The sequence below is a fragment of the Amblyraja radiata genome, chromosome 2 (genome assembly GCF_010909765.2).
Source record: "Amblyraja radiata isolate CabotCenter1 chromosome 2, sAmbRad1.1.pri, whole genome shotgun sequence".
NCBI classification, from domain to species: Eukaryota; Metazoa; Chordata; class Chondrichthyes; order Rajiformes; family Rajidae; genus Amblyraja; species Amblyraja radiata.
This window is the reverse complement of record NC_045957.1, coordinates 70,433,982-70,458,962: the sequence shown is the minus strand read 5'-3', so window position 1 is coordinate 70,458,962 and position 24,981 is coordinate 70,433,982. Positions and strand designations below refer to the sequence as shown.

General features: G+C 41.9%; 1 protein-coding gene across 1 annotated transcript in view; it reads left to right on the top strand.

The window, feature by feature from the left end:
* The window catches only part of ankh (ANKH inorganic pyrophosphate transport regulator), a 111,571-nt gene that overhangs the window by 49,456 nt on the left and 37,134 nt on the right, over positions 1-24,981 (top strand). The window contains exons 2-5 of the mRNA XM_033048509.1: positions 597-813; positions 5,994-6,112; positions 12,008-12,091; positions 14,196-14,366. Coding sequence (XP_032904400.1) covers positions 597-813; positions 5,994-6,112; positions 12,008-12,091; positions 14,196-14,366 — 591 coding nt within the window. The remainder of the gene's footprint in view (positions 1-596; positions 814-5,993; positions 6,113-12,007; positions 12,092-14,195; positions 14,367-24,981) is intronic.

Here is a 24,981-nt window from a genome sequence, read left to right as displayed (position 1 = left end):
AGTCTCAAAACATGAGGTAGACCATTTAGGATTAAGGTATGGATAATTGTTTTCCACTCAGATCTTGGTGAATCTGTGGAATTCTCTACTTTTTTTATAGGCTGCAGAACCTGACCGTTGATTACATTCAAAGCAGGGATTGATAGATTTATGGATATTCAAGACATCATATAGGGATAACACAGCAGTCTTTAGCTAAAATGTGTAAAATAAAGCTCCACAGTGTGTGAGCTTTAAGAATTTTGTGTCTGCTTAAAAAGGCTGATGTTTCGGAGCCCTTGATATAAACCTTTGATTCTGATCAGCAAATACTCCTTTGTGACTACTTTTCATTGCAATTGTGTTCAACAGTCAATACTTGTGCTGCTTCAGTTTGGATTAGAAGTGTTGGTTCATTGAGAAACTTGAACAAAACTGAGATGATTCTCTTACTATTTATTCTGTGGATCAGTTGAATCTCTTAACATTATGCATGAATTGTACATTTCTCAAAAGTGTAGGTTAAAACAATGTTAAAATTCACTGAATTTATATTTTAAAATGCACTTTTATGGATTTTACATTAATTCTTGTATTTTTCTGCCATTTCTGAACAGGCACTAAACAGGGGTATAGCAGCTGTAAAAGAGGATGCAATTGAAATGCTTGCCAGCTATGGGCTGGCCTACTCCCTCATGAAGTTCTTCACTGGGCCAATGAGTGACTTTAAGAATGTGGGCCTGGTATTTGTTCACAGCAGACGGGATAGGATCAAGGCTGTCCTCTGCATGGTCACAGCTGGCACTGTGGCTGCCGTCTTTCACATTCTAATAGGTAATCTTTTGTCTTTACTGCTGTAGCAAGAATTAGGTGGTTGTTGGTTAATTATCTGGAAGATAATTTTCAGATGTCTGTGGTTGCATGCACTGGTACATCACTGCCCAGCAGAATTCTCACAATCTCCTTTGATCCAAGACTGGACTCGTGTTATACAGCAGATGATGCTCCTATATTTTCTAGAACTTGATTCTGAGTGAACAAAATTTACCCCAAAAAACCCTCAAAAGTATATTGTTATAAAAAATGCAAATCTCAAATATCTAAGGCTTTGGCAGTATTGCAGAAGCTGAATACCAAAGATTTATGGTTAAATTAATTCCACGTATCTTCCTCAAAAAGTAAAAGGAGAAATTTTCATCAGTCATTTAAGGATCATTCCAGACTGTGGATTATGATGGCGAATGGAAATGCTTTTTTAATTTGCACTGAGTTTCAATTTTTGTTGTATTTGCTGCTAGCGTTGTGCAAATACAAGCTGAAATACAGCTGAAATACAGCTGAAAGACTGAACATTTTTAATGAGAAAGATATTTATGCTGCTCAATTTGCTGCTATTCCAGCTCTACCACAGTACAGTGGTAGAGCTGGAAAAGTATGGAATTAAGGTATAACACAATTTGAGGTGTGCACTTTGGGGGGTCATAACAGACACAGATATATTTCCTTAGGATTTTGGAGAAATATCTTATTTAATTATTTATCAGAAGGTATAACAGTAAAGATCTGCATTAAATATTCATTCTCTCCCTTCTCTCTTTGCACATACAACATTTTATGCCATGCACAGTGGATACATCTGAGGTTTAATGGTAAAATGTAAAGCTTGCATTTGCGCTTGCAAACTCAAAATAACTTTTTCAGATTTACACAGTAACCACATTGTCAACTGAATTACAATTGTAAGCAATTATTTGTTCTTAGGTTACATAATAGTTCAATTGTTTACAAATTTTTTTGGTCTGCTCTAGAAATTAGTCTACGTGATATGATGAACTGTCAATGCTGAAGGCAGATTATCCTTTGAGACAGGTGCATGTAACTAGATTATATTTTATGCCATGCCAGGCACAACAGCATGTAACCACAGTTTTAGAGAACGACCACAAATTGCATGTATAATCATGCAAGAAAAAGCAGCATCACTGTTATGAATGCTATTAATATTCTGGTCTCGCTCCCCCAGACTCCACACGACTGTGGTTGGTTTTGATCCAGCTTCGTTCTTTCTGACCTCTGTCTCCCTTTTTGAAACAAGTCACTCTTGATATTGTCGATCCTGAATTTCCTTGGTCTTTCTCAGCTTTTTATTCTACACAACTGATCACAGGCCGTCAAAAGCATTCTAGTTATATCTATCCTTTAAACTGACCAAGCTGTGCTTGGTTCTTTGATTTTAAGAAAATCTCATTCAACTATTGAAAACATTTTTATCAGGTTTTCTCATATTCCACTGCTTAAATTCAGGTAAAGAAACATGCGTGTAGATATTTCACTCCAAAGTAGGAGAAAATCAACTGTGACCACATAGATAAGTGTTAGCAGCACAATTAGCATGAAAGACAATTGCTGTGAGTAATTTTTCAGTGCAAAGGTTAAGTCAAATTATGGTGAACATATTATTTATTTCAGTTATTTAGAGATACTCCCTTCTGGTCGACCACAAAGAATAGATATCACTCCTTGCCTTTGGTCCAGCCATTAATACCTCACCTTTTGGCATTCTTAACTTCAGTTTAACTACATACAATGAGAGGACAAGAAGTTGGAGTAATTTATTGGAAGGGGGGAGGTTAAATAACAGGAAACCATCTGGATAATGGGTCATTTTTTCAATTGAACCTAAACTATTTATCATCTATACCGAGGACTTTGAAGGTATCAGCATACTGTAGCCAAATTTTCTGGTGTTGCTTGAAAGATAAGAGAGCATGCAAAGGTTAAGTGAGTGGATGCAAAATTGGCAGATGAAGTGTAATGCAGGAAACTGTGAGGAGAATTATGATTTGCATAGACAGGAAACAGGTGTGAAAAACTCAAGAACATGGGCTCAGAGGAAATCTGAGAAATCATTTTTCGGCCACAGACTAGTTAGAATCCAGAAGTCATTACCTGAAAGTTCGGCAGATGGGAGTACTCTCGCAACAATAAAGGAGCGTCTAGATGGTCACTTGAATTGCCAAGTCTTAGAAGACTACAGATAACATCCTGGTAAATGGGATTGTTGTAGATGGTTGGCACGAACTTGCTGCACCGAAAGGCATTTTTCTGTGCCGTGCGACGATTAATTTTAAAATCAGGACGTTGCTTAACCAGATGACAGTGTAGCCGAGCATTCAGCCAGCAACTGATAGATAAATGGGGCAGTGCGAGATTGGAAAAGATGAAAAGCTAAAGGTCAGGATAATATCAGCTGTATAGGGTGGAGATCAAGTGAGGTCTCAGAGAAGTGTATCTGACAATCAAATGTGGAGATCACAAAGGCAAATGTGAGGGTTTCATAAGTGGAAGCTGGAAGTATTAAAATACATAAATATATGGTCTGGAGCACCTGGCCAGGTCAAGTATAATAAAAACTGCAAATTCTCTGATTCCATAACAACCATTTGCCACAGAGGGGTGGAGTTGAAAGGGAGTTGGGAGTTTGTGCTCGGATCAAGGAAGATTGTGTCAATATTCCCAATACCTAATTAAAAGGGTTTCAGCTTATTCTGTGGAGGATGTTAAGTAGCAGTGTGACAACTTAGAAGTGAGAAAAGGTCAAGATAGATTGATATATTTGAACCGATGTATAGTTAACAACAGAATCTATTTAATTGATTGACTTTGCTGCAGATTACATGCTTAGAAATGTCTATTTTTAACAAGGGGACATAGTGATTGACCCCAGAACGGATCCAGGACTAGTTTATTCATAGAAGGCGGAGGGTTGAGGTGGAAGGTAGATATTCCAGCTTGAGGTGTGTGACCATTGGAATTCAGCAGAGATCTGTGCCGTGACCTCTTCTGTTTGTGATATAAATTAGTGGCCTAGACATAAATGTAGATCAGTTAGAGAGTAAGTTTACTGATGACAACAAAATTGGAGGATTTACAAACAATGAGGAATGCTGTCAGAAGATACAGCAGGATATCAACCATGGGCAGAGAAACTGCAGATGGAGTTTAATCCGAGCAAGTGTAAGGTGATGTCCTTTGGGAGTCATAGAGTAATACAGCGTGGAAACAGGCCCTTTGGCCCAACTTGCCCACGCCGACCAATGTGCCCCATCTGCACTTGTCCGTCCGACCTGCGTTTGGCCAAAATCCTTTTAAACCTTTCCTATCCAAGCATCTGTCACAATGTCTTTTAAATGTTGTTATAGTAAGTGCCATGATGACCTCCTTTAGACTTTAGAGATACAACGTGGACACAGACCCTTTGGCCCACCGAGTCCACGATGATCTGCAATCACCCCTTACACTATCAATATCCTACATACTAGGGACAATTTACAATTTTACGGAAGCGAATTAACCTACAAAGCTAAACTTCTTTGGAGTGCAGGGAGGAAACCGGAGCACCTAGGATAATCCACACGGTCACAGGAAGAACATGCAAACTCTGTACAAACAGCACCTGTGGTCAGGGTTGAACCCGGGTCTCTGGTGCTGTAGGACAGCAGCTCCAGTGCTATGCCACTAGGCTGCCCATGGCCTCCTCTGGCTGTTCATTCCATATACCCACCATCTTCTGTGTGAAAAAGTTTCCCATCGGGTTCCTATTCAATCTTTCCTCTCTCACCTTAAACCTATGACCACTGGTTCTTTATTTCTCTATCCTGGGTAAAAGACTGTGCATTCACCATATCTATTCCTCTCATGATCTTTGCCCTCATCCACCTGCGCACCAAGGAATAAAGTACTAGCCTGCTCAACCTCTCCCTATTTCTCATGCCCTTGATTCCTGGCACCACCCCTGTAAATCATCTTTGCACCCTTTACACCATCTTTCCTATAACCGGATGACCAAAACTGAACCCAATACTCTAAATGTGGACTCACTAATGTCTTGTACAACTGTAACATAACCTCCCAACTTCTATACTCAGTACTCTGACTGATGTAGACCAATGTGCAGAAAGCCTTTTTGACCACCTCATCTACCTGTGATACCACTTTCAAGGAACTAGATCCTTTTGCTCTACAACACTCACCGGGGCCCTGCCATTCACTGTGAAGATCGTGCCCTGGTTAGACTTCCCAAAATGCAACACTTCGCACTTATCTGTATTAATCTCCATCATTCATTCCTCAGCCTACCTGCCTAACCTATCAAGTTCCAGGTTTTTTTGACAATCATCTTCAAAAATCATTTTATCTACAAAACCAGCCACATTAGTGTCATTGTGGGAGGATGAATGTAAAGAGAGACCATACAGTTAATGGCAAGACCCTTAACAGCATTGATGTGCAGAGGGATCTTGGAGTCCAAGCTCATAACTTGCACAAGTAGATAGGGAGGTTAAAGAAGGCGCATGGTATGTTTGCCTTCATCGCATGGGGCTTTGAATATAAGAGTCATGATGCATCTCTATCAGACTTCAGGTAGGCCTCACTTGGAGTATTACGTACAGTTCTGGTCGTCCCATTGCAGGAAAGATGTGAAGGCTTTTGAGAGTTTGCAGAGGAGGTTTACCAGAATGCTGCCTGGATTAGAGGATTTCAGCTAGGAGGAGAGGTTGGATAGACTCGCATTGTTTTCTCTGAAACTTTGGAGGTTGAGGAGAGACTTGATAGAACTACATAAAATTATGAGAGGTACACAGTCGGAACTTTTTTCCCCACAGTTGAAATATCCAACACTAGAAGATATAGTTATAAGGTTAGTGGGGGATGTTTAATGGAGATGTGTGGGGCACAATTATTACACTGAGAGTGGTGGGAGCCTGGAGCACACTGCCAGGGGTGCTGGTGGAGGCAGATATGATAGTGGTGTTTTGGAGGCACGTGGAAGGGCAGGGAATAGAGGGATATGGATCATGTGGAGGCGGATGACATCAGTTTAACTTGGCATTATGGTTGGACAAACATTGTGGGCTGAAGGGTGCATTCCTATGCTGTACTGTTGTGTGTTCTAACTTGGGACGTGTGTTTGGTGTAATAAATCTGACCCTTTATTTTGTCTGTTTTTCCAGCACACACAGATCTGGGATATTATATCATCAACAAATTACATCATGTGGATGATTCTGTGGGAGCTAAAACAAGAAAGGCTTTCCTCTACCTGGCTGCCTTCCCGATGCTGGATTCATTGGTAAACTAAACATGGTTTTGGTTTTTAAGTGAACGGTAACAGTGTTTCCTTGACTTTGGTTGTCTACAGTGGTGGTCTGACCATGGATTTTTATAACTGGAATTGCCCATTCAGGATAGAAATGAGGAGAGATATCTTCACTAAAGCAGCCATGAGAGACCAAATCATACACAGTGTCCTTTATTTTTTATCACAAGATACAAGATCACTAGTAATGACCCACATTTCTTCGACCAACCAAAAGTTTCACATGTTACATTTTATGTAATATTGGCATGCATTATCAAAACTTTAAAATTCCAACTTTCCCCTCGAGCACCCTGTTCTTATGCAAAATTATTGTTTATGTGATAAAATGTGCTTACCATTGAATAATAACATTATTCTTGATTTCATCTATTATTCTATTGTGGCTAAAGGGATCAGGGGGTATGGAGAGAAGGCAGGTACAGGATACTGAGTTGGATGATCAGCCATGATCATATTGAATGGCGGTGCAGGCTCGAAGGGCCGAATGGCATATTCCTGCACCTATTTTCTATGTTTCTATTATGACAACTAAATTACTCAGATAAATTATATTGAATACTAGAGTTTATTTCTTTGACTAGTTCAGAGAAAAAGAAATATGAATACAATATTTCCATTTCTGCAAACGATAGTTTATGTCAGTTAACATAAATGCCACTCTTTGTATATAAATTATTTTGTAGGGCTACGAACCTGTTGTCTCAGCTCCTTTGTACCCGCACATATCACATGATAATGCCTTCTAATTTATTTATTGTGTGCACTCTTTTTCTTCCATATCCCACTTTGACTCGCACTCATTCTTGTTTCTCTATCTTTCTGCAAGACATACACTGGTCCATAGTGGGTCCATTGTTAGTATAGAAACTGAGGCAAAAAATGATCAGTTTTATAATAATAATAATAATAATATATCTTTTATTGTCATTGCACGTCAGTGCAACGAGATTTAGTGTGCAGCTCCACTGATGTCCAGGAAAGGTAAATAAATACAATACATAAATAAACAAGCTGAATTGATTGACGTGACCATCTGAGGGAGACTGTCCAAAGGGGGTGGGTGGGGGGGCACTCATTAGGGCCGGTTCAGAGCCGCTATAGCTCTTGGGATGAAACTGTTCCTGAGTCTGGAGGTTCGGGCGTAGAAGGCCTTGTAATGTCTGCCGGAGGGAAGTAGTTGAAACAGACCGTGGCAGGGGTGTGATGAGTCCTTATGGATGCTGAGGGCCTTCCTGAGGCACCGCGTGTGGTAGATGCCCTCCAAGGCTGGTAGCTCTGTCCCGATGATCCTCTGCGCTCTGTTGACGACGCGCTGAAGAGCTCTCCTCTCCGCCTCCGTGCAGCTGAGATACCACACAGAGATGCCATACGTTAGTATGCTCTCTGTGGTGCAGCGGTAGAACGTTGTCAGCAGCTGTTGGGGCAGACCAGTCTTTTTTAATGTCCTCAGGAAGAACAGTCGTTGCTGTGCCTTCTTGACCAGCGCGGCGGTGTTTGTGGACCATGTGAGGTCTTCTGAAATGTGAGTGCCCAGAAACTTAAAGCTGGACACTCTCTCCACACTTTCCCCATAAATGGAGATTGGGTCGTATTCTCGGATTGGGTCATTATGATGCTGTGTCCAGCACACAATCTGTGCTGCTTTAAAGTTGGCAACATGTTGTTGTATGAATTATTAAGCAACTGATGAGGAACCTAATCTCCCTTAAGAAATCCTCAACAAAATCCATCAGTATGAATTGTGGCGTGCACAGTATGTGTGTGGACCTAATTAGCAGCTGCCAACAAAAAGTGTTTCTACTTCAGGAGACTCATTTATTTTTGTGTTCAAAATTAAATTTCAATTTGGCATTTAAATTATGGCACAGTTATCTCTGCTATTTTTTTAGAAAAATCAAAGAACATTAAATAGTAAGGGATGTCTCTTTTAATGTGTCAATGGAGTGCAATGAAATCACACTGAAATATATAAACAGAAATTTGCAATTCATCACCTTGAACCTATTGAGTTATCCAGTTGTATCATGACTGGTCTGTACCTCAGCTCCCATTGCCATAGATCCATAGCACAAAATAACTGGGGCCTATTAACAAGAGAGTTACTTTCAATGCCAGTTTTGACAATTTCACCTAACTTCATTATAAAAGCTGGTTTAAGAAAGACCCCAGTTTTTCTTTTACTTTTTGAAAGCTTAACTGCTGATATCACCCCAAACTCCTATTATTAGGTAATCTCCTCACCTGGATTTACGAGAATAATGCCTGGATTAGGGGGTATCAGTCATAGGGAAAGGACAGACTTGAAGACAGGCAGAACCTTTCTGGAATGCCAGAGGTTAAAGGGAGATCCTATACAAGTATATAAAATTATGAGGCATTGGGTGGACAATAGACAATAGGTGCAGGAGTAGGCCATTTGGCCCTTCGAGCCAGCACCGCCATTCAATGTGATCATGGCTGATCATTCCCAATCAGTACCCTGTTCCTGCCTTCTCCCCATATCCCCTGATTCTGCTATTTTTAAGAGCCCTATCTAGCTTGCTCTTGAAAGCATCCAGAGAACCGGCCCCCACCGCCCTCTGAGGCAGAGAATTCCACAGACTCACCACTCGCTGTGAGAAAAAGTGTTTCCTCCTCTACGTTCTAGTCAAAATATTTTCCCAGGATGGAAAAATCAAATATTAAACGGCATAAATTTAAGGTGAAAGGGTCAAAGTTTAAAGGAAATGTGTGGGCCAAATGTTCTATACAGTGAAGGCAGATACGATCGTGGCATTTACGCGGCTTTTGGATAGGCATATGGATGGGCAGGGAATGGAGGGATATGGATTATGTACAGGCAGGTATGAGTTGGTCTTGGCATTATGCTTGGCACAGACATTTTATGCTAAAGGGTCTGTTCTTGTGTTGTACTGTCCAATGTTCGATCAATTCCCCACCACCGGTTTTGCGTTTAGTGACTTTTATTCAGGAAACTTTATAATAAAGTCAATCTGTTGACATCAGAGAACACAAGGTGCTCAACCTACTTCATGAGACAGTGATGTAGATTTGCCAATTAAAAATATATTTCTGTAGTGGCTTATTAATTTAATTTACTGATAACACGTAACAAAGAATACCATGGCAACACTTATTGAAATTAAAGTAATTTGAAAAAACGTGTCTGAAAAAGATAATAATTATAATAATAAATTTTATTTAATGGGCGCCTTTCAGACATCTCAAGGACACCTTACATAGTAATCGGAATAACATATAATCGGAATATAACAAGTAATAAAGACATCACAGAGACACAAATTAAAAACAGAATTCAATCCAAAAACAGAAAATCAAAAACACAGTGTGAAGAGAGAGCAGCGGCAGCCAAAGCGCGCCAGCGTCTACTCTCTCTTAACGGCAGCCATCTTGGACACAGACCTACAGGACTACAATTAGACAAAAAAATCATCCCCCCACAGTGGATAGCACTGTGGAGGAAGGCACAATGTCCAGTCCCCACCCCATGTTCACCCCAAAGTCAGGCCTATTGAGGCCACCGCAATTGCCTCTACGGAGGCCCGATGTCCCTGGCCGTTCTCACCGGGTGGTCTTGCCCCGGCGTCGGGAGAGTCCTTTCGGCGGCTGGGCCACCTGGAACGGCCGCTTCCTGGTTGGAGCCCGCGGCTGCCGAAGCCGACAAGGCCGCGCCGGTTTGGAGCTCCCAGGCTCCCGATGAAAAAGTCGGCGCCGCCTCTCCGCACTGCCGCCTCTCCGCACTGCCACCTCGCCGTACTGCCGCCTCTCCGCACGCCGCCTCTCCGCTCCGCAGACCCGCAGCCCGGAGATGTTGCTCTCGGCGGTCCAGCTCGCCAGAGCTCCAGCGCGGCGACCCGGGCAAGGCATCGCCCGCTCCACTCCGCTCCGCTCCAGCGCTCCAACACTGTGCCGCCGCCGAGGCCGAGGTGCTGGGCGGTCCCCGCCAGGAAACGGCGCTCCAAGCCCGCTGGTAGGCCATGAGGACGGGTCGACGGGCAGCCCGGAGAAAAGGCTGCCACACCGACCAGGTAGGGACCGAAAAATATAGTTACACCTACCCCCCCACATTAAAAAGACCATATCCCCTACAAACAAAAAAAACAGGACTCACTAAAAACTATCAAAAAAACGAATTTAAAACAGACGGCTGCTGGCTAGCAGCCGTTCACCAAGATGGCTCCTCCCAGGTTGCGAGATAGGTTGCAAGTAATAAAAATATATATGACACATATAGTTACAAGTGCTAAAGTTACCAGCAGAGTTGGTGTAATGTGTGCTGTTTAACTGGTCAAGATGACTCAGTTTCAGAGCTAGTGCCACATGACTGCAGTATAAAGTTCTCTGATGGGCAGGATCTTATTGTCGGACTTTTGTAATTTAATTAACTATTTTCTCACTCATTTCTTACAGTTTGAAAGTCTGCCTAGGTCTAAACATATATACCTCAATATCTCATCGAGGTATATATGGTGCCCCACATATATTGGATGTGATAGTTAATATTCCAATCCCATGATACGGGTGGAATAATTATTTTGTCTTTGGAAATAAAAACTTGGGTTTATGCACGATAAGCAATTTACATCAAATATCCTGAGGCTGACCTCATTAAGTCCTGTTATCAAGGGTGAAAAACTTCTTGCTTTTGGTGGAATACCAAGCAACCATTTGTTAAAATTCTGAAGTTTCAGGTGATCGTCCAAGTTCGCACTTTACGATGTAGCAAAGCCCAGGGGAAGCCTCCAGTATCGTGACTGGAGCCCTGAGATGAACTGCCATTATCCCAGCTGGAGACCAGGTTCAGGCCTTGACTCTCCCAGCTTACTAACACCGCTGATATTTCATCAGTCTTAAGTACTGTAAGAGTTATTGTCCATGATCTCAAGAACCTAGTGTAGACCAGGAACTAACAGGATTGGCCAAAGATGTAATAGAAGCCTGTATTAAAAAAAACACCTGTAGCAGTGTTGGAAATGAGTAATAGGTGTACTTTGCACTTGCTTTATTATTTACTGAGACGTTCTGTGCAAGCTTACAAAATGATTAAAAAGAGGAGTTGGCATTTTGAATTCCAATAGTAATCTAAAATGGATATGGATGAAAAGGAATTCAGATGAACTGTAGAAATTAATTCTTCATCAATTTTGCAATCTGGGAAAATATCTTATTCAGATGAAGACCTAATCAGTTCTAAAAAAAGAAAGAAGAAGACTGGTGCCACTGATGGATAGATGCCTGATTTGTTTCTCTCAACTCCAGCTAATTTACAGTTTTTGTGTCCCTTCTGCTTTATTTGAGTGCCAAATCTCTAATTCCTTCCAAAATCGAACACTGGGTATAGGGCTTTGTTAATTAAGTGCAAAGGTACCCGAAAGTACATAACATAATAACCAAATATCATCAACATTTGTGAGTAATGATAATTTTTATGTTTTTTGTAACATTTGACTAGTGTCACCAACAAACTTCCTTCCAGATTAATTTCCATTGTAAATTTGACTAATTGTGTGCTACCATTGGCACATATGAACAATTTAAATGACTTCTGTCTTATAGAAGTCTCAAAATAATGTTATATGAAATAGATCTCTAGGTTTAGACATGGTTTCTGATGTTCCCTGTACTTTGTTAAAGCTACAGCTCGTAAAAATTCCTGATTTTTTTCTATTTATCCTTCTTTGGCAAAAGAGACCTGCTGAAAGTAGATAGCCTGGTCTTCAGAGGAACTGGGACCAATGTTCTCATGAAGATTCACTGAACATAAGATAAATTGATAGGTGCCTGGGAACTAAGTGAACTGCAACATGAGGGAATTTAATTCAATATTTTTTTTTTTCTGTTTAGGCATGGACCCATGCCGGCATTCTGTTGAAACACAAATACAGTCTACTGGTGGGCTGCGCCTCTGTCTCTGATGTTATTGCTCAGGTAAGTTGATTTGTTTAATACGAGTGGAGCAGAAGAGGCCAGTAAGATTTCAGACAGTAGACAATAGGTGCAGGACTAGGCCATTCAGCCCTTCGAGCCAGCCCCGCCTTTCAAAGTGCTCATGGCTGATCATCCACAATAAATACCCCATTCCTGCCTTCTCCCCATATCCCTTGACTCCGGTATCTTTCAGAGCTCTATCGAATTCTCTCTTGAAAGCATCCGGAGTCTGTGGAATTCTCTGCCACCGCCCTCTGAGGCAGAGAATTCCACAGACTCACAACTCTCTGTGTGAAAAAGTATTTCCTCATCTCCGTTCTAAATGGCTTAGAATCACCCCATTTGTATCTTAATATCCCAGCTAAATATTGTTCCTGCTTAATAGTCTGAAAGATTGTTCAGTGCAATCAGTTATGGTATTGGAATGTATTATGTGAGTCGAGGAAATATCACACAGCAGAAACATGAAAGAGAATAATCTGATGGTAGATGCCAAGAAACATCAGTATGGAGGTAAATTTAAGGTATATCGGCATGTTTGTTTTAAGAAGATCAATAGTGTGAATAGCTATTCCCGGGCAACAAATGGGTTTCCTCTTTACAGATGTCCATAAGCTAATTTTGCCCCAAGTTGGAAAGTGCACAAAAATCACTCCGTATTGTGACCGTACCTCCACAGTTTGAGTGCATTGGTATCTAAATCACATTCTATTGATAAAAAAGAACAATTGCTAAAAGTGGAGAAACGAGTTCTGCTGCTATTCGGAATGCATAAGTGTTGGACTTTTGAATTTAATAATGTTATGGGAACTAATTTGTACATAGGGTGCCCATAGGTCTGGCACTTGTAAGCCAGGGAACTACTGGTACAGAAATCCATTCTGTAGATTATTGTGTTACTCCCTGAATGAATGTATAGTTGTGATCAAATAATAACATTAACGTCTTGTGATAAATTCTTAATATAAGCTTTTGATCCTGCTTATTATATAGATTTAAAATTTTACCAACATTGTTAATAAAAATTGTATTACAGAGAACCTAACAGAAAAAAATAAATCTTGGAATTGTTATGGAAAAGCGTTTCATAGTAGGACATTGAAATTAAGATTTGACTCAACATTTGGATGAAAGTTGCTAGCACTACATATAATTATATAAAAGGACCTGAATCTGTTTATTTATTAGCAGCTAGGATGAAGGTCAATCTAATCTGTCTCTTAAGAAAACAAATTTTACTAACTTTCTATTATAAAATGTACCTTTGTAAGAGTCCAGTGTTGTGATCTCTGTCATCCTTGCTGATGGCTGGCTCAAGCGATGATTATCTTTGCTGCAACAAAGTACTTCATGACTGGCACTTGTAGATAACCAGCCTGTGCACACTCATCCCACTGACTTAATATATCTGTCAATCCACATCGAGTTGAAAGTATCTTTCAAATGATTCTAATTATCACAGAAACATTCAGCTTTGCTTGTCCCTTTATAATAGTGAAAGTCAATTTTGTTCTCTCTGTTTTCCATAGGCCACGACACTGTATGTAGCCCGCCAAGTGTGACCAAACTTGCATTACATTGATATAAATTATGCCTGAATTGAATTGGAAAAACTACATTGGTTTTTACCAACATATTGCTGCCTTGTATATTTGAACAAAGTAAATGATGAGACAATTAATAATGCTGGTCTTTTCATTTATCCATGATTAACTTTCAGTGCATCTATCCAGCATTTGATATTGGTTTGTTTATTGTCTCCTGTAACGAGATACAGTAGAGAAACATTTGTGTGTGCCATGCAGGTGAATCATCCATATGTGATTACAATCAAACCATGCCAGTTTGTAGTATTAAATGTTATCACTGACCAAATGTATGTGCTATCAAGTTTCTGGTGGAATATTGATCGTTCAGTTAGGATTTCATACCTCTCCTCAATTTCATGTTTTTCTAATTTAATCGCCCTTTGTTGTGACTACAAGTCTAGATATTTTAGTACATCAGCTTATTGGCCCAGTGGTCAAAATCTGTAAATCGATTTACTGCAGGCAAATTATAAACTCGGGTTTAACTAATCTAATTTACCTCCTTTATTTTTCAGATTGTATTTGTATCCATTTTGCTTCACAGTCACTTGGAATGTACAGAGCCCCTCCTGATTCCGATTCTGGCCTTGTACATGGGAGTCATGGTCCGGTTTACCATGGTGGGCCTTGGATACTACAAGAATGTGCATGATATCATTCCTGAGAGAAGTGGACCTGAAACGGGGGTAAATATTATGTTCAAAGAGATAGCAGAAGGGAAGATTTAGAACAGATTAAGATTAAAGGTGTCATGGAATAATATGTGGTAGAACTTTTCTATTTTGCTCTTAAGGTATGTCTACATTACTTACTGCCAATGTTTGTGTATAACAGGCATCTGGGATTTACACATGACTCATATACGGCGGCTTACATACACAACAACATATACAGCCAACATACACTATTTGATCTAAACAGCATGAAGTCAGCAGGTCTAGCCAAATCTAACTTGAATAAGTAGTTTGTTAGTTGCTAGATGCATTCAGAGTGCTTGAAAATTAGCTCTCACATTGTAAAAAGCATAAAAATATCGATTCATAACAGTTGTTGAAGGCTCTTAGACATTTTAAGGTAAGGGCAAAAACTCAATCTGTTAAAAAAAAAACTCGCAGAACTGGGTCTCTGCGCATCCCTCTGCAATTTTATCCTCGACTTCCTCATTCACAGACCACAGTCCGTCCGTATTGGTAGAAATGTGTCATCCTCGATAACAATCAGCACGGGAGCGCCTCAAGGCTACGTGCTCAGCTGCCTGCTGTACTCACTCTATACTCATGACTGCGTAGCCGGACATAGTGTGAACTCCATCATCAAGTTCGCCGATGACACCACTGTTGTGGGGCGTATCACTGATGGTGACGAGTCAGAGTATAGAAATGAGATCGACTGATTGACCAAATGGTGCCAGCACAATAACCTGGCTCTCAACACCAGCAAAACGAAGGAACTGATTGTGGACTTTGGTAGAGGTAGGATGGGCCACCTCGCTCAGAGCCCCCCTCCGCCTTACGGGTGCGGAGGATTTTTCCCATCGATGACAAATCAGAGAGATATTAATGTTTTTCTTTAAATCACCATTCTCTCTGCTGCCCCTGCTGGAGGGAGGGGGAGGGACTATAAAACCAGGAAGTGGTGTGCCTCACTCAGTCTCTGCAAGGTGGATGAAACCAAGGATCACGTCTCTCTGAGCTCTGAATAACACTGAACAAATGTCTACACAACTGTGAGTCCCCTTAATGTGGTTTGAAAATGAAAATATGGTTTGTTTGAAATAAAAAGGCACTGCCTGCAAATGGTTGTTTGGGTGCTTTGGCTTGAAGTTGAAAGGCACTACTTACTGCAAATGGCGGTGGGTGCTTTGGCTTGAAGTTGAAAGGCACTACTTACTGCAAATGGTGGCTTGGGTGCTTTGGCTTGAAGTTGAAAGGCACTACTTACTGCAAATGGTGGCTTGGGTGCGTTGGCTTGAAGTTGAAAAGCACTACTTACTGCAAATGGTGGCGGGTGCTTTGGCTTGAAGTTGAAAGGCACTACTTACTGCAAATGGTGGCTTGGGTGCTTTGGCTTGAAGTTGAAAGGCACTACTTACTGCAAATGGTGGCATTGGCTTGAAGTTGAAAGGCACTACTTACTACAAATTGTGGCTTGGGTGCTTTGGCTTGAAGTTGAAAGGCACTATTTACTGCAAATGGTGGCTTGGGTGCTTTGGCTTGAAGTTGAAAGGCACTACTTACTGAGAATGGTGGCTTGGGTGCTTTGGCTTGAAGTTGAAAGGCACTACTTACTGCAAATGGTGGCTTGGGTGCTTTGGCTTGAGGTTGAAAGGCACTACTTACTGCAAATGGTGGCTTGGGTGCTTTGCTTGAAGTTGAAAGGCACTACTTACTGCAAATGGTGGCTTGGGTGCTAGGGCTTGAAGTTAAAAGGCACTACACTGCAAATGGTGGCATGGGTGATTTGGTTTGAAGTTGAAAGGCACTACACTGCAAATGGTGGCATGAAGTTGAAAGGCACTACTTATTGCAAATGGTGGCTTGGGTGCTTTGGCTTGAAGTTGAAAGGCACTACTTACTGCAAATGGTGGCTTGGGTGCTTTGGCTTGAAGTTGAAAGGCACTACTTACTGCAAATGTTGGCTTGGGTGCTTTGGGTTGAAGTTGAAAGGCACTACTTATTGCAAATGGTGGCTTGGGTGCTTTGGCTTGAAGTTGAAAGACTACTTACTGCAAATGGTGGCTTGGGTGCTTTGGCTTGAAGTTGAAAGGCACTACTTACTGCAAATGGTGGCTTGGGTGCTTTGGCTTGAAGTTGAAAGGCACTACTTACTGCAAATGGTGGCTTGGGTGCTTTGGCTTGAAGTTGAAAGGCAGTACTTACTGCAAATGGTGGCTTGGGTGCTTTGGCTTGAAGTTGAAAGGCACTACTTACTGCAAATGGTGACGGGTGCTTTGGCTTGAAGTTGATAGGCACTACTTACTGCAAATGATGGCTTGGGTGCTTTGGCTTGAAGTTGAAAGGCACTACTTACTGCAAATGGTGGCTTGGGTGCTTTGGCTTGGAGTTGAAAAATACTACTTACTGCAAATGGTGGCTTGGGTGCTTTGGCTTGAAGTTGAAAGGCACTACTTACTGCAAATGGTGACGGGTGCTTTGGCTTGAAGTTGATAGGCACTACTTACTGCAAATGATGGCTTGGGTGCTTTGGCTTGAAGTTGAAAGGCACTACTTACTGCAAATGGTGGCTTGGGTGCTTTGGCTTGGAGTTGAAAAATACTACTTACTGCAAATGGTGGCTTGGGTGCTTTGGCTTGAAGTTGAAAGGCACTACTTACTGCAAATGGTGGCTTGGGTGCTTTGGCTTGAAGTTGAAAGGCACTACTTACTGCAAATGGTGGCGGGTGCTTTGGCTTGAAGTTGAAAAGCACTACTTACTGCAAATGGAGGCGTATGTGCATTGGCATGAAGTTGAAAGGCACTACTTGCTGCAAATGGTGGCATGAAGTTGAAAGGCACTAGTTACTGCAAATGGTGGCTTGGTTGCTTTGGCTTGAAGTTGATAGGCACTACTTACTGCAAATGGTGGCTTGGGTGCTTTGGCTTGAAGTTGAAAGGCACTACTTACTGCAAATGGTGGCTTGGGTGCTTTGGCTTGGAGTTGAAAAACACTACTTACTGCAAATGGTGGCTTGGGTGCTTTGGCTTGAAGTTGAAAGGCACTACTTACTGCAAATGGTGGCTTGGGTGCTTTGGCTTGAAGTTGAAAGGCACTACTTACTGCAAATGGTGGCGGGTGCTTTGGCTTGGTTGAAAGGCACTACTTACTGCCAATGGCGGCTTGGGTGCTTTGGCTTGAAGTTGAAAGGCACTACTTAATGCAAATGGCGGCTTGGGTGCTTTGGCTTGAAGTTAAATGCACTACTGCAAATGCACTTACATCCTGTGTGCGTTGTATATTGATTTTAGATAAAAACGTTACCACTTACGGCTGTGATTTTTGGCCATCTTACTCAGTCCCCCTCCGCTGAGCAGGTGCAGAGAATTCTTCTCATCAATGAAAAATAAAAGCGTTATTAGTGTTTAAAAAATGTTGAGAATCTCTCTCCTGTCAATCACGACATGAAAGCCACACCTTTTCCAGTGGGAGGGGGAGGGGTTATTAAACCCGGAAGTGTGGGTGTGACTCAGTCTCTGCATGATGGGGAGGGAGAGGTCATGACTCTGAGCTGTGAATCACGTGAACACACGGAATGTCTACTGAACTGTGAGTTTGGTGTTTTGTGTGTTTTAATGGTGGTTTCACCCTGCATGAAATGGTATGAAGCTGCATTTGAATTTGGTGGACTTGCACCCTGCTTGAAATGGAATGAAACTGCACTTGAATTTGTTGGCCTTGCACCCTGCTTGAAGTGGAATGAAACTGCACTTGAATTTGGCGGCCTTGCATCCTGCTTGAAGTGGTATGAAACTGCACTGAATTTGGTGGCCTTGGATCCAGCTTGAAGTGGTATGAAACTGCACTTGAATTCGGTGGCCTTGCACCCTGCTTGAAGTGGTTGGAAACTGCACTTGAATTCGGCGACCTTGCACCCTGCTTGAAATGGTAGAAAACTGCATGAATTTGGTGGCCTTGCACCCTGCTGAAAGTGGTATGAAACTGCACTTGAATTTGGTGGCCTTGCACCCTGCTTGAAGTGGTAGGAAACTGCACTTGAATTCGGTGGCCTTGCACCCTGCTTGAAGTGGTAGGAAACTGCACTTGAATTTGGTGGCCTTGCACCCTGCTTGAAATGGTAGGAACGTGGATTTGAATTTGGTGGCCTTGCACCCTGCTTGAAAAGGAATTTCAAGGAATAGTCATGAGTCAATTGCCAGCCCACCAGCCGTGAGTGAGCTGCCAGCAGATCAGGCGTGAGGGACTGAGCTGCCACCCCAAGATCCCATACCAGCACTCCAGAAAGCTGGCACTGGCCACCAATATTGGAATTTGGTGGAGAGGTGGAATATTGCATCGGGGGTCCAGCCCTCCCGTGTGAACATGGGACCCAACGGGTCCCACTTAGTCTAGTAACTATATAAATATATATATATATATATATATATATATATGTGGGAAGGAACTGCAGATGCAGTTTAAACTGAAGATAGACACAAAAATCTGGAGTAACTCAACAGGTCAGACAGAATCTCTGGACCAAAGGAAAATATTACATTTTGGGTTGGGTCTAAAAAAGGTTCCTGCACACCTTTGGAATGTGGAAGGAAACAAGAGCACCCGGAGAAACCCCATGCGATCAAAGGGAAAAGGAGCAAACTCCATACAGACAGCACCCATATTCAGGATCAATTCCGGGTCTCTGGCACTTTTAGGCAGCAACTTTATGGCCAATGTACTGCCCCATAGTCTTGAACTGAATTAAAACATACAGTAGCTGTAAAGTGACATAGCGTCACTTAGAGATTTAAGACTGAAAATGGATAGTTTCATTTTTTTAGTAATCTAAGGCGGAGACAGTAGGACAGGGAGTGATTCTGCGTTGGTTTTCAGCGTTTGCGGCGAGGCTGCGACCGGACAGCAATGGTGGCCAGATGCGTTGGTTTTCAGCTCTTTTGCAATAAGGGGCAATCTGTTTAATACAAACCTAATTGCTGCATATACCTATATGGTGTCATTATTTTTATGAGCAAGGCACCCCAGTCCCTCAGAAGAACACTTAATTAAAAGTTTTTCAACAACATAATTTCCATAGAGATATTCCCTGAAATATGCTCCATTGCTCGCCTATCTGTAGCCTACCATTCCTTTGCAAACTCTTGAAAGGTGTTGATATTTATTCCGTATAATTTAGATTAAATATAGAATTGTTCCGTTCCACTGAAGCTAATCTCATACGTGGAGTACATGGCAGGGTGGTTACCATCCTTATATTTTGCACAAGACCAAGAATGAATTTGAACCCCATTATCCTCTTCAATCCACACCATAGTAATAAAGTAACATTGCTTATACCTCTCGTCACCTATTTCCTTCGCTCCATAGATGCTGCCTTACCCACTGAGTTTCTCCAGCATTTTTGTCTACCTTTGCTAATACCTCTGCTGCCTTCTCTTCTGGAGTGGCAGAAGATTCATAGGACTGGTTGGCTTTTAATTGTACTAATTCCCACAGTGCTCTTAATTACTAACAAAACATGGAAGAGTTTCAACTAGTTTGGCAGGGGGTGGGATCTCGTACAGGACAGAGGCACGTGAGAGGCTAGATGTTGGTATGGAGGGTGGTGTGGGAAAGGTTAGTGGACAGAATAGGCAGGAGGATGAGGACATCTGTGGTTAAGGAGGATGTCACAGCTGTGATCAGAGTTGACGTTACAGACGGTTCGTCCAGTGAGGCTATATGGATGGAGCTGAGGAACAAAAAAAGATGATCACCTTATTTGGGGTGTACTACAGACCCCTGAATAGTCAACGTGAATTAGAAGAACAAATGTGCCAGGAGATGACAGACAGCTGCAGTCAAATAATGTTGTTGTAGTAGGCAATTTTAACTTTCCCAATATAGACTGGGAAAATCATAGTGAAAGGTTTAAATGGGGTATAATTCCTCAAAAGTGTTCAGGAGAGTTTTCTTAAGTAGTATGTAGAGGGCAACGCTGGATCTAGTATTGGGAAGGGCAAGTTAATGAAGTGTTTGTGGAGGAGCCATTTGGGACCAGTGACCACAGTTCGATTAGGTTTAAGATAGTTATGGATAGGTCCACATGTTAAAATGCTCAACTGGGGTAAGGCCAATTTTGAGGGTATGAGAGAAGGTCTTGCTCAAGTTGACTGGAGCAGGTTATTTGAGGGGAAAGGATCATTGCCCAAGTGGGATGTTTTTAAAAGTGTGTTGATGAAAGCTCAGGAAATGTACGTCCCCGTTAGAGTGAAGGACAAAGCAGGCAAACTTAAGGAAGCTTGGCTGACGAGGGAAATTGAGGCGTTGGTCAAAAACAAGAAGGATGCATGGGACAGGTATAGGCAGCTGGGATCAAGTGCATCCCTGGAGGAGTTTCTGGAAGTAAGGAGTAAACTGAGAAAGGAGATCAGAAGGGCAAAAAGGGGCCAGGAGATAGCTCTTGCGGGAAGCATTCAGGACAAACCCAAAAGATTTTTATAAATACATAAGGGGGAAAAAGGTAACTCGAGAGAGAGTGGGACCTCTCAGGAATCAAAGCGGTCACCTTCGTCTGGGGTCACAGGAGATGGGAAATGTCCTCAATTAATATTTCTCCTCTGTATTTACCGAGGAGAAAGACAGTAGGATGGAGGAACTTGGGGCAGTCAATGGAAGTGTCTTGAGTGCAGTCAGTGTTATCATCACTGTACTGAAGGTACTGTCGTGTATGAAGGTAGACAAATCTCCATGGCCTGATCAGATATATCCAAGGACATTGCGGGAAACTAGAGAAGAAATTGTGGGAGCCCTGGTGGAAATTTACGGGTCGTCCTTAAATACAGTAGTTGTACAGTTATTAGAGAGTATTCTGAGGGATAGGATATGCAGGCATTTGGATGGGCAAGGGCTGATTAGGAATAGCCAGCATGGTTTTGTATGTGGGAAGTTGTGTCTCACAAATCTGATTGATTTTTTTGAAGATGTGACCAAAAAGGTCCTTGAGTGCAGAGCTGTAGATGTTGTGTACATGAATTTCAGTAAGGCATTCGACAAGGTCCCACGTGGTAGGCTCCTCTGGAAGGTTATGTCGTATGGGATTAAAGGAGAGAAAGCTGAATGGATAGCAAATTGGCTCCATGGAAGGTGATGGTGGAAGGTTGCTTCTCGGACTGGAGGCCTGTGACTAGTGGTGTGCCTCAGGGCTCGGAGCTGGGCCTGTTACTGCTTGTCATCTGGATTAATAATTTGGATGAGAACGTACAGGGCAAGATTAGCAAGTTTGCTGATGATACAAAAATAAATGGTATTGCAGATAGTGAAGATGGTTGTGAAAGATTGCAGCAGGACCTGGATCGATTGGCCAGATGGTTGATGGAATTTAATACAGAGGTGTAACATTTTGGGATGTTGAATAAGGGCAGGACCTACATAATAAATGGTAGGTCTCTGGGTTGTGTTGTAGAGCAGAGGGATCTAGCAGTACAGGTGCATGGTTCCTTGAAGGTCGAGTCGCAGGTAGATAAGGTGGTCAAAAAGGCTTTTGGCACTTTGGCCTTCATCAGTCAGAGTATTGATTATAGAAGTATGGAGGTCATGTTGCAGTTGTATAAAACGTTGGTGAGACCGCATTTAGAATATTGTATTTAGTTCTGGGCACCATGTTACAGGAAAGATATTGTCAAGCTTGAAAGGGTTCAGAAAATATTTATGAGGATGTTGCATGGACTAGAGGGTGTGAGCTACAGGGAGAGGTTGAGTAGGCTGGGTCTCTACTCCATGGACCACAGGAGGATGAGGGGGAATCTTATAGAGCTGTACAAAATCATGAGAGGAATAGATCGGGTAGATATACAGAGGCTCTTGCCCAGAGTAGGGGAATCGAGGACCAGAGGACATAGGTTCAAGGTGAAGGGGAAAAGATTTAATAGGAATCCGAGGGGTAACTTTTTTACACAAAGGGTGGTGGGAGTATGGAACAAGCTGCCACATGAGGTAGTTGTGGCTGGGACTATCCCATCATTTAAGAAATAGTTGGACAGGTACATGGATAGGACAGGTTTGGAGGGATATGGACCAAGCGTAGGCAAGTGGGACTAGTGTAGCAGACACATTGTTTGCCGGTGTGGGCAAGTTGGGCCGAAGGGCCTGTTTCCACACTGTATCACTCTATGACTCGAATTACTTAAAACCCTCACTTCCATTATATCATTGGTTCAACAAGAAGACCTCATTCATTAGGGAACAGGGGTTCCCCTCTTCCATCATAGATGAAACCCTCACATGTGTCTCCTTGGTATCCCGCAGCACCGCCCTTACTTCCCCATCCCCTAGTCGCAACAGAAACAAAGTCCCCCTCCCTAGTCCTTACCTTTCTCCCCATCAGCCGTCGCATACAACACATAATCCTCCGTCATTTGTGCCACCTCCAACGGGATCCCACCTCTGCCTTCCCTCTCCCTCCATCCCTCCCCCACCCAAGTCGCACCAGCTTCTCATTCTCACCCAGTGGCCCGTTTCCTTTATCATCGTATTCAGTTCTATATCTCTCTACTTCATTGTCTCTATCTCTCATTTCCCTTTCTCTTGACTTTCAATCTGAAGAAGGGTCTCGACCCGAAACATCTCCCATTCCTTCTCTCCAGAGATGCTGCCAGTCCCGCTGAGTTACTCCAGCATTTTGTGTCTATCTTTTGTTATGTCTACTGCTTTGAAGACGTATAAAATAATTGTTTAATGTCTTGGCCATTTCCTCCTTCCTTTTATTAATTCCTACTTCTAAATGACTGAGGGCAGACTCAAAATGCTGGAGTACCTCAGCGGGTCAGGCAGCATGTCTGGAAAGAAGGAATGGGTGACGTTTCGGGTTGAGACCCTTCTCAGACTGATGTCAGGGGAGGGGTGGGACAAAGATAGAATGTAGTCAGAGACAGTAAGACTAGTGGGAGAACTGGGAAGGGGGAGGGGATGGAGTGAGAAAGCAAGGGCTATCTCAAGTTAGAGAAGTCAATGTTCATCTGAAGTTAGAAAAGTCCTGAATGCCTGATGTCTTCTTCACTTGCTCTCTTTTTTAATAACTGCAGAATCTCTGCTTATTCTTGTGTACTTTTTTCTTATTTCCAGTTTGACTGTCTTTTGGTTTCTAAAACCTTCTCAGTTTTGTTACTCTTTGCAAAATTATAAACCTCTTTTCAGCTTGCATTCTAAATCACTTTGGAACAATTTTCTTGAGAATTTCTCAGTGAAATTAATAACCATTGAGAATAATCGAATATTTATTTAAATATTTGCAATTTAATGTTTTAATTTTCCAATTTATTTTCTCCCAAATATCCAATTGGCTTTAAGCTTATGACACTGTGGATTCGAGTATATCACTCTCAAGGTCCTAACATTCTTCATCACCAATGTTGCTGTTTATGGCTGCCCTGCCCAAGAGAATTCTTTAATGTGAGATTGCCAATTAACTTGTCTCAAATTGCAAAGCATCATCAGAACTAATCTTTTCTCTCAGTAGTCCATTGCATATTGTTCCGAGAAACATTTCAAACAAAGTATTGATGTTACAGTATAACACACAAACAGGAAAATGAAAGGTAGGATCGCAATGTGAGAGAAAGTGGGAGGCACAAGAGGGATAAACAATTTATAATAATAGATAAAAAGGATGTTTTGGAGTCCAGAAAAGCAGAAAATTGCTCTTAAATTCACTATGTTTTTGCAAAAGTACAGCCCCACAACACGATACCAATTTGAATTCCACTATCTAGCGTTGTTACAAATTGCTGCCATCAGTGGCACTCTTGATCTGCTCACTGCCTGCGCGTGCGACTCGAGAAGCTTGGGGGGGAGGGAGTTAGTAACATGAAGGTTTTTATTGGTTGTCAAGGAGCGATTCCCTCGGCAGACAAGCTGATGAGGAAATTTCGTTCTGTCATCCCGTTCGGGATTTTTTTTTTTTAAACGTTGCTTAACTATTGAATCGCTGAATGAAAATCGGGACAGCTTTAACGTCTTCAAAATCACGGATCGCAAGTTCAGGACAAAACAAAAAGTATGTACTGTAGGGAGTTTATTTAACATCTTATCTAGTTTTTGGTGTAATTTCATTTTAATCTGTTGATGCGAAATATGTTATTTAGGCCCGATATCGTCCGTGTCCTGCCTGCCGGCTGTGACTGTGAGTGTGCGCAAAATCATGGTGACGGGCACAATCCGATCTCTGTATCATAATCCACATACATCCACTCTCAAGATATTCAAATTCATTATTTTTTTGCACAATCAAGTCATAAGAACATCTAAATTATCTATATTTTGTATTATTGTCTATACATGATCAATATTTCCATACTAAATATCTGACTTAAAACTTCCACAGTACATAGTTTTTAGTCATATTTAGTATGAAAATATTGATCATGGATAGACAATACATCAACTATATAGGTAATTTTGACGTTCTTATGACATGATTGTGCAAAAAATAATGATTTTAATTATAGACAATAGGTGCAGGAGTAGGCCACGCGGCCCTTCGAGCCAGCACTGCCATTCAATGTGATCATGGCTGATCATCCCCAATCAGTACCCCGTTCCTGCCTTCTCCCCATATCCCCTGACTTTCTTTAAGAGCCCTATTTAGCTCTC